Here is a 13,626-nt window from a genome sequence, read left to right on the forward strand (position 1 = left end):
CTTTGTGTTTTAACTTCTCAGTCTTCCTTTCTTTCTGATGAGCACTTACTTACAAATATTTCTGGTGACCTTTTGTTCCCTTTAACCTACTGCTCTGAGCTGTTCCTGAACTTCTCAAAGATTTGGGGAAGTTTAGGAGTGCACAGACTGTTATAGCTATGAAAACTGCATTATTATTTTCAGATGTCTTTTATGGGTTTATATGATGCTTTGGTTTTGTTAGTGAATTACTGCTGAAGCGCACAGCCTTATTATAGCTTCTTTTAGAGCGGTTTTAGAATTTGGCTATGGTTTTCTTGCTGCTGTAGATGAAATGGACGTTTCTTGTTTCATTCTTATGTGAGATCCCTCTGTGCGAGTTCCAAGACCAGTTGTAGGTCCATAGACTCATTGAACAAAAGAATGCATTTTGCATCTGACGTGTTTCCTTTGAGTTACTTTGCAGCAGTGTTCTTTACCTTTCATGAAAGTTTTAGAAGGCCTGTTGATGTTTTTTGGGGTGTGTGTGTTTAGGTGATTTTTCTGTAGTTCTTTTCCTTTTAAGAGCTATATGTAGTTAAAAAAACCATGCAGTGAAATTGGCCCATTGTTCACCAATTATTGCCTTATTTATATCCTTTTATATGTGTGCCCATGCAAATAGTTGTTTGTCTATCACTGGCTACAGATATCAGAATCTGTTGTGTACACTGTGAAAAGTAATACTGACTTTTCATGGTCAGTGCTATATCACTATATTTAACATTATTACTTCCATCCAGGGCACATTCTTCCAAGCATCCCAAATTTTTATGGTTGCAATGTTTTCCTAAGTAAAGTAAATTAAATTCTAAATTATTAATGGATGTTTGTTGCATGAAATGAAGACAAAACTGTGTAATAAAATACATAGGCTTTTTCCCCCCTTTTTTTTCTTCCTGTGGTGTGATGGGTTCTGAATTCAAAGCAAAAGAATTATATAAATATCATGTGTTCTACCCAGCTCAAACCATTTGTCTGTTAACAAGTAGTTGCTAGGCAAACTCTGTACAAAAAAGTCTTCTGATGAATCATTAGACTGTCAAATATGGAAAATTCTGGCAAAAAAATTAAAAATCTTAGACTGAATATTAAAACTTATTTTAACAGTCTGCAATAACTTCTTTGTATTGAGGAGGTGGAATTCAGTCTCTCTACTACTTGGAAATGCACTCAGTAAAAATTACCACTCTTAGCTAATCAGTTTTCTTGTTGACTTGATTGCAAATGTGCAAAGCTCAATCACTGCACAGGATCATTCCCTACACTTACACCAGAGAGGTATGGAAGGTCATTAGTACAAAAACTTAATGATGAATATAAAAACAAGAATTCATAATTCAGAAATAAGTAACACATTCAAAATTTAAATAGATATGTAATAGGAAAAAAAAAAGAAACAAAGTTATTAAAAGGAAAATCTCTTCTCACATTCAAATTTAAAGACATAGCCACAGTCTGGAATAGCTGAAAAAGGTCACAATGCTAAATAAAATTAGATAGAAAAAAATTAGTTTGTAAAATCAAATTGGTTTAATACAGTAAATTTCTGTATTCCTTTTTTTTTCTCTCCTTATTTTGTGCTTAACCATTTTAAAAGCACTTTTACTATATTTCATTTTATACACTGTTGTCAGCTGGTTGCCTGTATGTTAATTTGTGTTAATGGTTGCTATGACAAATACAAATGCGTTAGTCTAACATTATACAATGGATAATACATTACATATTTATTGTTCTAAACGTTCATATTTTTAAAGACAGTATTTCACAATGTCTTTTGGACATATAGTGCTTCAGAGGAAATTATTTCTCTTTTTCATGTCCTTTCAATAACAAATAATTAAACTCATAGTGTTTCATCACCTCAGATGTTAATGTGAATGCTCTTATATTAAATAATAATTTCTCATAACATTTACTTCAGCATTTACTCAAAGGACACAACCCTTTTTCGCATCTACCAAATTAAACATTGGACAAAGCAGGATATCAACTTAAGAATTTGGAATAAATTCTCATCCCTCAAATGGTATTAGTGTTGGCCCTGCTACTGTCCTTTCCATTGAATATAATTAGAGCTGATATAGTTTCGTAATTTGTGTTCCCAGCAATACATTACCTTTATCTTTCTGTTAGCCCTTTTAGCATGTAGGTAATGCTTGACCCTTAATATTTCTTCTCCTAGAGGAATAACTAGTAGAACCAGATTTTATCAAGCACTGGTTTGTAACTGACCTTTCAATATCTGCTCACTATGACAAGGCAAGAGGCAGATAGCCTTGCATCTGAGCATTTAAAGGACAACAAAAGATGCCTGCAAGAATTTTTTTCAGAACGAATGTGCCATTTCTTCTCTATTTGCAAAGACATAATTGTCACCACATATGTTCCTAAAACTAGAACTGTAATGCTATCAAAGAAGTAAGGTACTCCCACTGTAGACACTGTCTTCTAAAATAATAGGCATTGGTTTTGGACTTTTCAATAAATCTAACCAATAAGGAGAACCTCTGAATATCTTTGGTATTGTCCTGAAGAGAACAAACAACAGCTATTTTTTTTATTATATGTCCAGTCTGTAATTTTTTTTTATAAATATAGATATTAGGAAAAAAACATGGAGAGTTCTTTGCATGGTTTCTCTTACTGCCAACAAATTCTGACAGGATGTGAGAAGAAATTATAAACAGTAAAACAATATTTCTGTTGTCACTAAAAATTAGATTAGCCATTTAAGTAATCCAGTTAAACACTGCTTTCAAATAAGATAACTTTGCAGTAGAAGAAAACCTAATCAATGTTTTTTAATAAACCTAAAATGCAAAGATTAAACCTTACCAATGCTTTCATTTTAGCTGGAGAGAGGTTAATTATCTATTGCAAAAACTCTACACATGGAGCACAAAAATCATATTCTTGCAAACACCTTTATTTTTGAAAAATATCTGTCTTAAGTAGTTGTTAGACTAAGGCACATGTTTATTACCAATTCTTTAATTTGTGTTGCATCCATTTATTATTTTTTACTAGTATTATTTTATCCTTTTGTTTTTATGACATTTATTATTTGGGCACTTCATCTATCGTGTTTTGTTCTACAATAATTGAACAAACACCTGTATATTTGTGGTACAGAAATGTCTCAGCTCTAGTTAGAAAAAAGTTTCTTGTTATGCTTCATAAACAGTGTATGAAATGTATTTTTTTTTGCTTTTTTGGCATACTATTTAGATCTATCCTTGTTTCTGTGGTTTGTATAGTTACTTTATTAAGTAAGTTTGACAGTAACTTACAGCAGATATAAGACACAGAACTTTGTTTAGTTGTGGGTGTGTCACTTATTTTTTAGTGAATTCTGTCTTGCAATTTCTACACTATTGCAATTTCTTTGATTCCTCGCTGTATTTGAAATTATATTATTTCAGTCTGAATAAAGAGTAATTTTTATGCTGCTATTGAGAACAATCTTGTCTATAAGGCAAAACACAGTTTCTGGAATTGAACTGATTTTTCATACTTTTGCAGGATGTGAAAAATCGACGAAATCCTCGCCTTGTGCCGTACGCTCTTTTGGATGATCGAACAAAGAAGTCCAACAAAGACAGTCTTCGGGAAGCAGTCCGCACCCTTCTGGGCTATGGTTACAATCTGGAAGCTCCTGATCAAGATCATGGTAAGTAATTTTGGCTTTTAATCACAAAAAAAGGTTAGAATTTTCCCGATACTGAATTTGTTGGTCCAATAAAACATTTTGAACGGATGTTTCCAGATCTAATATGTGCTTTTCTCCATTTTCTGCTCTCTTAGATTGTAATTTCTTTCTTTCCTCATTGCTTCCTTTCCTTTTTGTTTCCTTTCCTTATCCTGTGGCCTCAAATGAATATTTCAAAAATGTAACATTTTTACATTTTAAAGCAATTATTTACAATTTAAACCAATAAATTTTTTATTAGTTTTTATTTAATACTACGTTTGCTATTTCAAGAAAAAATAGGAAAAGAATACATAAACTCAGTAAATGTAAATTTTATATTTCTTAAATTTTAAATAGTGAAGAATTCTACAGTATGTGTACAATCTTGTATTTAAACACTTAAAACTACGATGAAATTTACTAAAATAAATGACTACAAACCAAATTCCAGTGAATGTCAACCCGCAAGTCTAGAATTAGATAGTCTGTTAGAGCCTTGAAGTTTCCTGGACTTTCCCTGGTCTTTCTCAGGTCTTGGAAGTTGAATTAGACTGTAAGTAAATTTTGAGTCACTTTTTACAAAGTTTCCTTTGAACTTGCATCATTGCCAGGTTGAATGTTTTATTGATATGGTTGGCAGTATTTTCAGTTTGAGACATCCTAGACAGGAAAAAAAATCTGAACTATTGCCAAAGAATTTTTAAAGCAAGTACACAATGTTTAACTCAATAACTGCATCATATATAACATTAAGAAAGTGCAAGAAATCAGGAGTCATAATGTACAAATAAAATAAATAGATCTAACGCCTACCAACTCTATTTTAGAAGTTCACTTAGAGATAAGGAAATATGGAATATTTGAAATTGAACCTAGCATCTTTATAATCTCAGCAAAATTTTGAAATGTTGAGAAATGTGTCTAAACATTTTTTTTCTTCATATAGTGATAGTGATAGTGGTTAAGTTTTGACCTGTTTAGGCCATAGAACTTCAGTAAAGTATTTCTGCAGAAGACATAACTCATACCTATATTGTACACAGGGAACCTACCATTTGGAATTTCTTTTTCAAAGCACATGCATGCTCTGGTCCTCAGCTTTTATGAAATACTGCCATTAAATTATGTTTAAAATGAAGCATTGCTGAGATCATGAATGTGTAACAAGGCTGGATTGCTGAATAGGTAGAGCAATGCTCCTTAGTGGAATGACAGTGTTGGTGGCAAAATGTCATGGTCTCACTCTTAAATCTGCCAAGATAGAAGAGTGTAACCCTGCTGCGTAATCCTAGAATTTCTTCTCCTCCCTCTGCTGGGAAGGGGATGCTGCAGAGAGAGACTGAGCATGACTTCTTGGTGCTGAGAAGTTGGGTTGGCTGGTACAGGAGGTCTTTGCTTCTTGTGAAGATATAGGGACTGTCTAACGGTGTAGGCAAAAGGGGGAGAGAGCACACTCCTCTTCCAAAGTCTCCTTCACATCCTGCTGAGCAATAGTAATCCCATTTCTCATTTACAGCTCTAAGAACCACATGCTGCTACCTTGTTTTGGGAATGAACTCTTGAAAACCACTGTCATTTTCCTTAGAATGCAGAACTCATTGAGCTGGTTCTGTGAATGGAGTTACTAATGAAATGCAAAGAGCACTAGTGCAATCCTTGAATCTGAAAGATGTGATCAATGCAAAATTCCCAGAGGAAAGGAACTGCAGAAAAGTGTCACATGAATTGGGCTTTCTTAAGCAAGCATTAGAATTTATTCAGCAGAAGATTTTTATAGTAATTTTGGGGCTTTAGATTTTGCAGTTTATGAACTTCTCAAGTTTTGGAGATGGATAAAACGTGTCACAAGGATCCTCTTTCATCAGCCAAAATTCATGCTGTTATTAAGGGATTTAGAGCCCTCTAGTGGTGTTTCGCATCTCCAATCATTAATTTTTATTTAAACATTAACTTTACAAAATTGTCTATTATTGCTTTTTATGTTTTGTTAATATTATAACTCACTGGTTTCCTGCAGCAGCTATATTTTTGGGATTGCTTAGACACTGGAAAGCATTTTGTGTTACTTAGAATCTAAAAGGAAAACAATTTCTCAGTTATACTTTGTGGTGCTTCATCTTCATAGATGAGGTACTAAGGGTCTTCAAAAGTGTTTTTAAAGCATTAATTGTGTAGACAATTAAAGAAAAAAATTTACTGATGAAGAATTATGTGGCAGAGAGTTGTGTTGCTTAGCAGGAACCTAATGAATTTCGCATAACTGAAGTCAGGCATGGCTTCACAAGAAATGATGGTTAATTCTCAAGGATGTGATTTTATGGGCTATCCTGGGTGATATTGAAAATGTGGACCTTGATGTGTGTGAGAAAACAGAAGAGAAAGGGAGACGTTCTTAGCATGGCCTAACAAACAGGTGCAAGTAGATGCAGAAAAATTTGATCTTATGACAAACTCAGGAAGAAGAGGAATTGTGGTGATTAGACTGGAATGCTGACTTACCAAATGTTCCACAGGTTTTATTTCATTCATTACGAATTTGTGGAAAAAGATCCACGCTTCTGGCCTTTTTTTTCCCCCTAATCTGAGAAAAAGTATCAGAGTGATCCTTCAGTCATCTATTTGTAGCTGCATTCAGATTTCTTGCTTCTCCTTTTTTTTTTTGTTGTTTTTTTTTTTTTTGTTGTTTTTTTTTTTTTTTTGTTCCTTGTTTTTTGTTTTTCTTTCCCTGATTCCCAGGATGGGCAAGGACACTTTTCACACATGGCACATTCTCTTTTCATGTCTATGTTCGAAGGGATTCCTTTACCTTTTGCTTTTCTTTTCCTTTCACTGGTTCTTGTCAGTAGTTGGAAATAGTACTTTCTGCATTGCTTTTTTTCTTTTTTTCACTTTATATTTATTTTTATTTTTAATCTTTACAGCAACAAGACTGGACATGTGCAGTGGGATAATGGAAAAGTTCAGGATCTTCCGCACAGAAAAGACTTATGCAGTGAAGGCTGGGAAGTGGTACTTTGAGTTTGAGGCTGTTACTGCAGGAGATATGAGAGTTGGCTGGACCAGGCCCGGTTGTCTGCCAGATCAGGAACTTGGCTCGGATGAAGAAGCTTTTGTTTTTGATGGCTTTAAGGTTTGTCTGTGTTTATCAGTAATAATATGAATGACTGCAAAAGTTTTACTTTTTGTGTCTTATTCCATATATCATTTGCCATCACTGCTTTCATTGATGTTTCATAAAATTATTTCTCTGTCTTTGAGAGCCTAGGTAGAATAACTAGAATCAATGTCACGTGGAAAATTAATTAGCAAGGTTTGGCATTTCTATGTTTTTTCACAAATTCCCATGTTTCTACAGTATATATAAAGAAATGAGTGGCTTAATCAAATTCAAAACACTGGAAGAACTGTAATTAGCTGTGAATATTTTTTTTAAAGTTTTACTTGGTTGTTCTCTCTATAGGAAGTGCCCTTAGGGAATAAATATAGTTAAGATTATTAACAGTAAGTGTTTGAGGCAAACTTTGATACTAAGTTTGTGTAGAAATGTAAGCGGTCCAAAGAGTATAGCTAGGTTTTCACAGAAATCCTTACAGTTTACATTGAAGTAAGATAGAACCCCTAAGGTTTGCTCAAATTTAACTCTGTGTGAAAAAAATGACAGTTTGAAATCTAGTCATAAAAATATATGGGAAAAACAAACCTTTATATTAATGATTATTGTAAGAATAGATTAAATGACTCGTTGAAATTTTTAATTTCAGTATGAGGGCAAGTGCAGCTGCTATCCAAACCTTAATTGTTATTAAGGCTACTGATGACTCATTGTATTTGGTATTGGAATTAATTTTCCGTATTACTGTTAAAATTATGTAACAGAAATCAACAGTATTTCTGGATGTAGCCAGCAAGATAAAGTTCTCAAGATGTATTTTATATATACTGTAGGAATTTATTTGTTTCCCACTCCTATGTTGCATGAGAAGATGCTTTGAAAAGAGAACTGGAAAGTTTCTTGGTAAAGTGTTTTATGTAAACCTTTCAAGTCCTCTACTTTTACCGTAATAGCTGTGTAGTTCTAAATCTTGGGGTTTGATATTTAGGTCTCAATCCACAAAGCTGTTTTGTTGTGTTTGATTTTAATGGATTCTTTCCTTGGTTGGAAAAAAAATGACCTCCAAGATATCAAGAAAAGTTCATTCGTTTTGTACAACTTATAGGAGGTGGATACAGAACATAAACATCGACTTGTGATGAAATACATGAATAGGAGTCCTATCTGTTATTAATTATTGATGCTTCTTTTTTTTCTGTGCTTGGTTACAGTAGTTCTTAACAGATGTTAATATATTTGAACTCAAATCCAACACCCCATTGAAAGTCTTTGCAGTCTTTGTCTTGAAAGTCAGTCAGAGGAATCATTAATTGTGTCCTCAGCTACTCTGGAATCTGTCAGAAACCCAGTGCTTGTCTCATTCACAGAAAGTTCTATTCCTTCCAAAATCTGATATGAGAGAAAGATTAATTTATTTTGCACAAAATATTTTTAAGAATTATACTTAAGGAAACAATATAGATTGTTTGCAAGTAATGTATAGGCTGCTAAAGTAAATAAAAGCAATTTCTTAAAAAGGGTTTGTGAAGTAGCTATTAAACATTGTCATTGATAGCGTATTATTGTGATTACAAGTCTGTCATGGAACTTCTGCACAAAACTAAACCATACTCTTTACTGTAATGTTGAAATAACAATTTTCCCTGTCAGCTCTCTTACCAGTATTTTATAATGCTGGTTTGAGGGGTGCTAGCAGGAATTTAATTGATGGATTTCCATATTCAGAGTCAGCTTGGAGTACTCACAGACAGTTTTTGAATGATATTCTGTGAAAGTGTTCATTTTAATGCCATCTTAATTGAGGCAGTTAGTTACTAGTTCTACCCTTACAGACAAGAAGAACACATACATTGTCACTATTTGTCCTTTTAAATGCTTCTAATTATTTTCAGGCACAGCGGTGGCATCAAGGTAATGAGCATTTTGGCCGCTCTTGGTTGGCAGGAGATGTTGTTGGATGTATGGTTGACATGAATGAGCACACCATGATGTTCACCCTAAATGGTGAAATCCTGCTTGATGACTCAGGCTCAGAACTTGCGTTCAAGGACTTTGAGGTTGCTGACGGTAAGTTCTGTAATATATCAGGCTGCTAACTTGCTATTGCCCAGTTTGTGCTCTGACTTCACTTCAACGTGTTTCTTTTGTATTTCATGTCCCTGTTCTCATCCCTGCCCCTGCCTCCCCTGCCTCGTCCTTTATTCTATTTGATTAGTATTAGCCTTTTGGAAAGAAAATTTGCTGGGTGTGACAATGAGGAAGGATTTTTATCTCTAGTGGTCTTTGTGGCTATCTTTTGTTGTGAGACCCTTTAACTGTTTTTTCAGGGATGTGTCTGAAGAGGCAGATTCATGACTTTTAGTATTTCATCCTCTCTGCAGTAGATCACCATATGATGTAATAGAATTATAGAGTGTATTACAAAATGATTTGAGTTGGAAGGGACCTTTTAAGAGCACGTAGTCCACTCCCTTGCCATACGGGGCAAGGACATCACATTTTATCTAGATGAGGTACTGAAACAATACCAAGTGTTTCTCCAATTAGTGAGAAACTGTGGTAGTGAGTTTAAGCCATCTTTAAGCCATCTTTAACACTGGGAGGAGAAATACACCTGATCCAACTGATACAAAACTATCCTCCAAAATATTCTGCTTATTTCTAAACCAGCAGATTGAGCTTTGTGCTTGTTGTAGGGTTCTTGGTAAAGGGTTCAACATTCACAAGCAGGTGCTAGTTTACTGTGAAGACATAACTTATGAGATTGCTTAAGATGGTAAAGATTTTGAGGGTTTGTCAGGTGGCAGATTGATTCTGTACCAAAGGAGTAATTTTGTTTGTAAATTTAATTATATACCTGTGTGCAGATAGAAACAGAAAAGGGGTAAGAAATTGTATTAAGTAAGTTAACTGCATAAAACTTCTGAACTATGGTAATGTTAAAAAAGAAATTAAGCTTTAAGCTTTCATTTCTTGTAGCTACATATATTCTGCCATAAATACTATACGTCTATTAAACAACACAGCTGTAGCTGAGAGATAAAGTTAAATTTTTTTGAACAATGAGAGCTCTACATGTTACTGTTGGGTTACTCATCCCTACCCTATTCCCATAGGAAAAATGAATTTCATACCTCTTAATTAACCAATTCCCTCTTTTAATTTTAACCACTTTATTTTCATTTGGATTTTAGAGTATTTTACTTTCAGGAGTTGTTTGGGAGATTTTTTTTTTCCTTCCTCTGTGATATATTAGGAATCAGAAATATTTTTACTTTATTTAAAATTACATAATTGCCATTAATTTTATGGACTGGTATCTGTTACTTTACTACCTCTGGATTTCCTTAGATGCAGTGGTGAGGGTGAGGACATGAGAACTGGCTTACTGTTAGTGTTATATGCAAAAAATCACCTTGGTGCCATTAAATTTTAATGGCTTTCCAGTTATTAGTTAGTGTACTCCCATTGGGGAATAGAGGCTTCTGAGAGAAACTCTAATTCCATTAAATTCTGAGGGTAGGCTGCATTTATTCCAAGCTGATGAAATCACAGTGGTGTACTTTTTGTGATGCTTGTTTCTAGCTGCAGGTTCAAATGGAAACAGATCTCTCTGCTAAAGGAGTTCCTGGCTTGACACGGAGCCTGAAGGCTTTGGTAACCATGTCAGAGACTTTACATTAAATCTCTCAGATTTTGCACAATATCCTTTTAATTCACATTAAATTCCTTTGGTATAGGTTTTGTAGGAAAGAACTTGCCCTTTGAAATAATATGTCCTAGTCCGTTTTCAAGGGAACATGCTGATTGATCTTAGATTTAATAACTCCAAAACTATATTTGATACAAAAATATTGGAGGCAAAAGGTGAGGGGAAGGGAAGACAACTGATTATGAGCGTGTATGTGCTGTGCAAACACACATACTCAAATTTATGGAGCTTTTTTTTTGTTGGTAGGCTGACTTTAGTTTGTTACTGGTCTTCTTATTGATTCTTGCTTAACAGCGCTGAGACCTTTCTGCAGGTCACTTCAATCACTGAATCATGTTCATGTTGTGTTACTGCACAAAGGGACCTTTTGCTTTAGAGGGCAATTAGAATTTCTGATGCAACCTTACAGTAAATCAGTCCTGTAGATTTAATTTACTCAGGAACAATGAAAAGGGAATAGGGTGCTCTGCCAGCTTAATAATATGGCTTGTGCTGCATGTTAGGTTGTACTACCAACAAGAGGAGCTCTTTGGAATTATGGCAGATGAATTTATTTATGAGATATCATCCCAGGAGTAAAATTGATAAGCATAATTACATATTATTATGCATTTGTAGCAGATAAATTTAACTGTAGATATGAACAGGTACACTTATACAATCCAAATTTTATTTTATCGAGTCGTGATCTCTGTGAGCAGGAACTGTTTGTAGTGTTTGGCAGATTGAGTGAGGAGGTTCATGTTGTACCCTTGAAAGTAGGGAGCATTATGAAAAGTGTTGCTGTCCTGTGCTTTTGCTATGTGTGACAGAAAATTTTAGATGGTTACTTTTAATGTGGTAGTGTTTAAATTTTTTTACTTCATTTGCTATTTCATGCAGTAAAATAAAAGTTACTCCATAGCCCAGTTAAGTATCTGGAGATTAGAAGCCAGGTTAGGGGTAAATAATCTTTTTATGTAGCCTCCAGCACGCAAGGGTTACATGGGATCTGTGAATAGTAGTATCTAAAATGGCTTGATACATATTCAAAGATGGCTATTGAAATTAATTTTTGTTCTGTAGAAAGGTATGTAGCTGCCTTAACAGCACACCCCCTATAAGATGAGATACTCTGTCTTTACCGTGGATACAAGAGCCTTGAAACACCTAAATGACAACTAAATCATTGGCAAATCAATGCAGAATTTCACCAGAGATAGAAATAGGATTTTCATGGTTAGGGCTGGGACTGGTGTTTTTATTCCATTTATGCAGAGCCACAGTTACTGTAGAGTTACAATTACGTGCAGGAACCAGCTACATGTACAGTACCTTCTGTTATCAAGGAGAACTGAATTTATTGGTGAGAGGGACTCTCATCTTGATTTCACATTGCCTCCATTGGCAAGTTTGATGGGATAGACTGTGTTAAGTAAAAATATCAATGACAGCTTGACCTGTGTAGGAGTTTTTCCAGTGTTTCTTTGTTTTCTTTCAGGGAATCTTGCAAATGCTCATTTTCATTTTATTGCATTTTATTTGTGTGTGTATTTAAAATACTTCTTCACATCTAATCAGTCTGGGAGGTTTGGGGATTTTTTTTGAAACTGCAGGAAAATGTGTAGGTAGAATAATTACCATTTTTTCAGTGATGAGGTGAGAATTGTAAGGGTATTAAAAACAATTTTGATTTTTGGCTTTCCTTAGCAACTTTTGCAACAGCTTGTGGATTCCTTTTACTCAACAGGGAGCCTAGTAAATTCTCCCTGCTAGAGCTGCTAGGCTTCATCATGGCACATATCTCTATATGAAAATATGATTTTCCTAGTTATGAGTTGTTTAATACAAGTTTGTTCTGTTTAGTGCTGGAAAATACTTGCATTATTGTCCATCACTGGATTTACACTAGCAGAATTAACATATATCATGTTCTCTATTATTGCTATGTTATCTGAGGAGTTGATGTCTCATGATTTAAAAGCCAAGCTGTGAAGATAAAAATCTGGACTTCAATTTATGACTAATAGTGTTATGTCTTTAAATTTGTCATGTCTAATACAAATACACATGACAACCAGTCTTGTGTATATATAGTAAAATCGTCAAAAAATGGTACTGAAGATCGTTTATCTGGTGGACAGCAATTCCTGTAGATGGTACTCTGGAGTGTGCTTTGTCTCTGGAGAACAAACATCATGAATAGATATTCTGCGATATTCTGCTCTTTTTTTTTTTTTTTTTTTTTTTTTTAATCTGGGTAGCCTAAAGAAAACTGAGGAACTACTTTGTATTTTTGTCCTTATATTTTTCACTACCTCTTATACACATGTGAATCACAATCACTGAACAGAGCTTCATGTTTCTTGTTGATAGAAAACATTCTGTTAATACCTAGGTCAAATGAATCTACAAAGCAGTTTGTAGCTGTGGAAATTAAAAAACAGGATGAAAAGAAATAGAGGAAATAAGATTTTCTTAGGTTTTTAGACTGTGAAGCTGAAATTGAAGAAAAAAAATATGGACATTGTACCTGCAGAATGGCCATATGGGGAACGTGTCCCTGGCCATTATGGAGAATCAGGAAAAAAAAAGTTTTTTGAAAAGAAGTCACAAATATGTTCCTTGTGCTAGTGAAACAGTAAGAGGCATACAAATATAAAGCTGATTCAAAAGGTAAGACAGAAAACATGATCCCAAACCAAAATACCTTAAGTTTCATGAAGCTATGTTGTCATTTTGTGAGTTCTCATTTTCTAGAACCAGAGTTTTCTGAATTTTTACAATTAATTAAATTGGAAAAAAAAAATCTATGACATACACTTGGTGCATATTGTGAGGTTTCTTCCACTATTATATCTGCATGGGCAAGCACTGTATTACTTTTAGAGTAAGATTCTCTCAAAGTACAATGAATAATGACATTTTAGGAGGAATACCAAAAGTAGTAAGACTTAAAGTAAAATTGGCAATATTCTACCAGCTCAGTAAAGAGATTAACCAAGAGCTGACTGTCAGACTCCGTGGTGTAGTTTGAGTGTTGCCTAAAAATATCCATGATTGTTAGAGGGCTTTTCTTTTTTTTTCAGAATGATGTTTAAGATACAT

General features: G+C 34.2%; 1 protein-coding gene across 15 annotated transcripts in view; it reads left to right on the plus strand.

Moving 5' to 3' along the window:
* Positions 1-13,626, plus strand: part of RYR2 (ryanodine receptor 2) — a 386,994-nt gene that overhangs the window by 234,440 nt on the left and 138,928 nt on the right. For all 15 annotated transcript variants that reach the window (XM_033055730.1, XM_033055733.1, XM_033055736.1 and 12 more), the window contains 3 exons: positions 3,547-3,694; positions 6,637-6,845; positions 8,720-8,894. In XM_033055730.1, coding sequence (XP_032911621.1) covers positions 3,547-3,694; positions 6,637-6,845; positions 8,720-8,894 — 532 coding nt within the window. The remainder of the gene's footprint in view (positions 1-3,546; positions 3,695-6,636; positions 6,846-8,719; positions 8,895-13,626) is intronic.

The sequence above is a fragment of the Catharus ustulatus genome, chromosome 3 (genome assembly GCF_009819885.2).
Source record: "Catharus ustulatus isolate bCatUst1 chromosome 3, bCatUst1.pri.v2, whole genome shotgun sequence".
Lineage (NCBI taxonomy): Eukaryota > Metazoa > Chordata > Aves > Passeriformes > Turdidae > Catharus > Catharus ustulatus.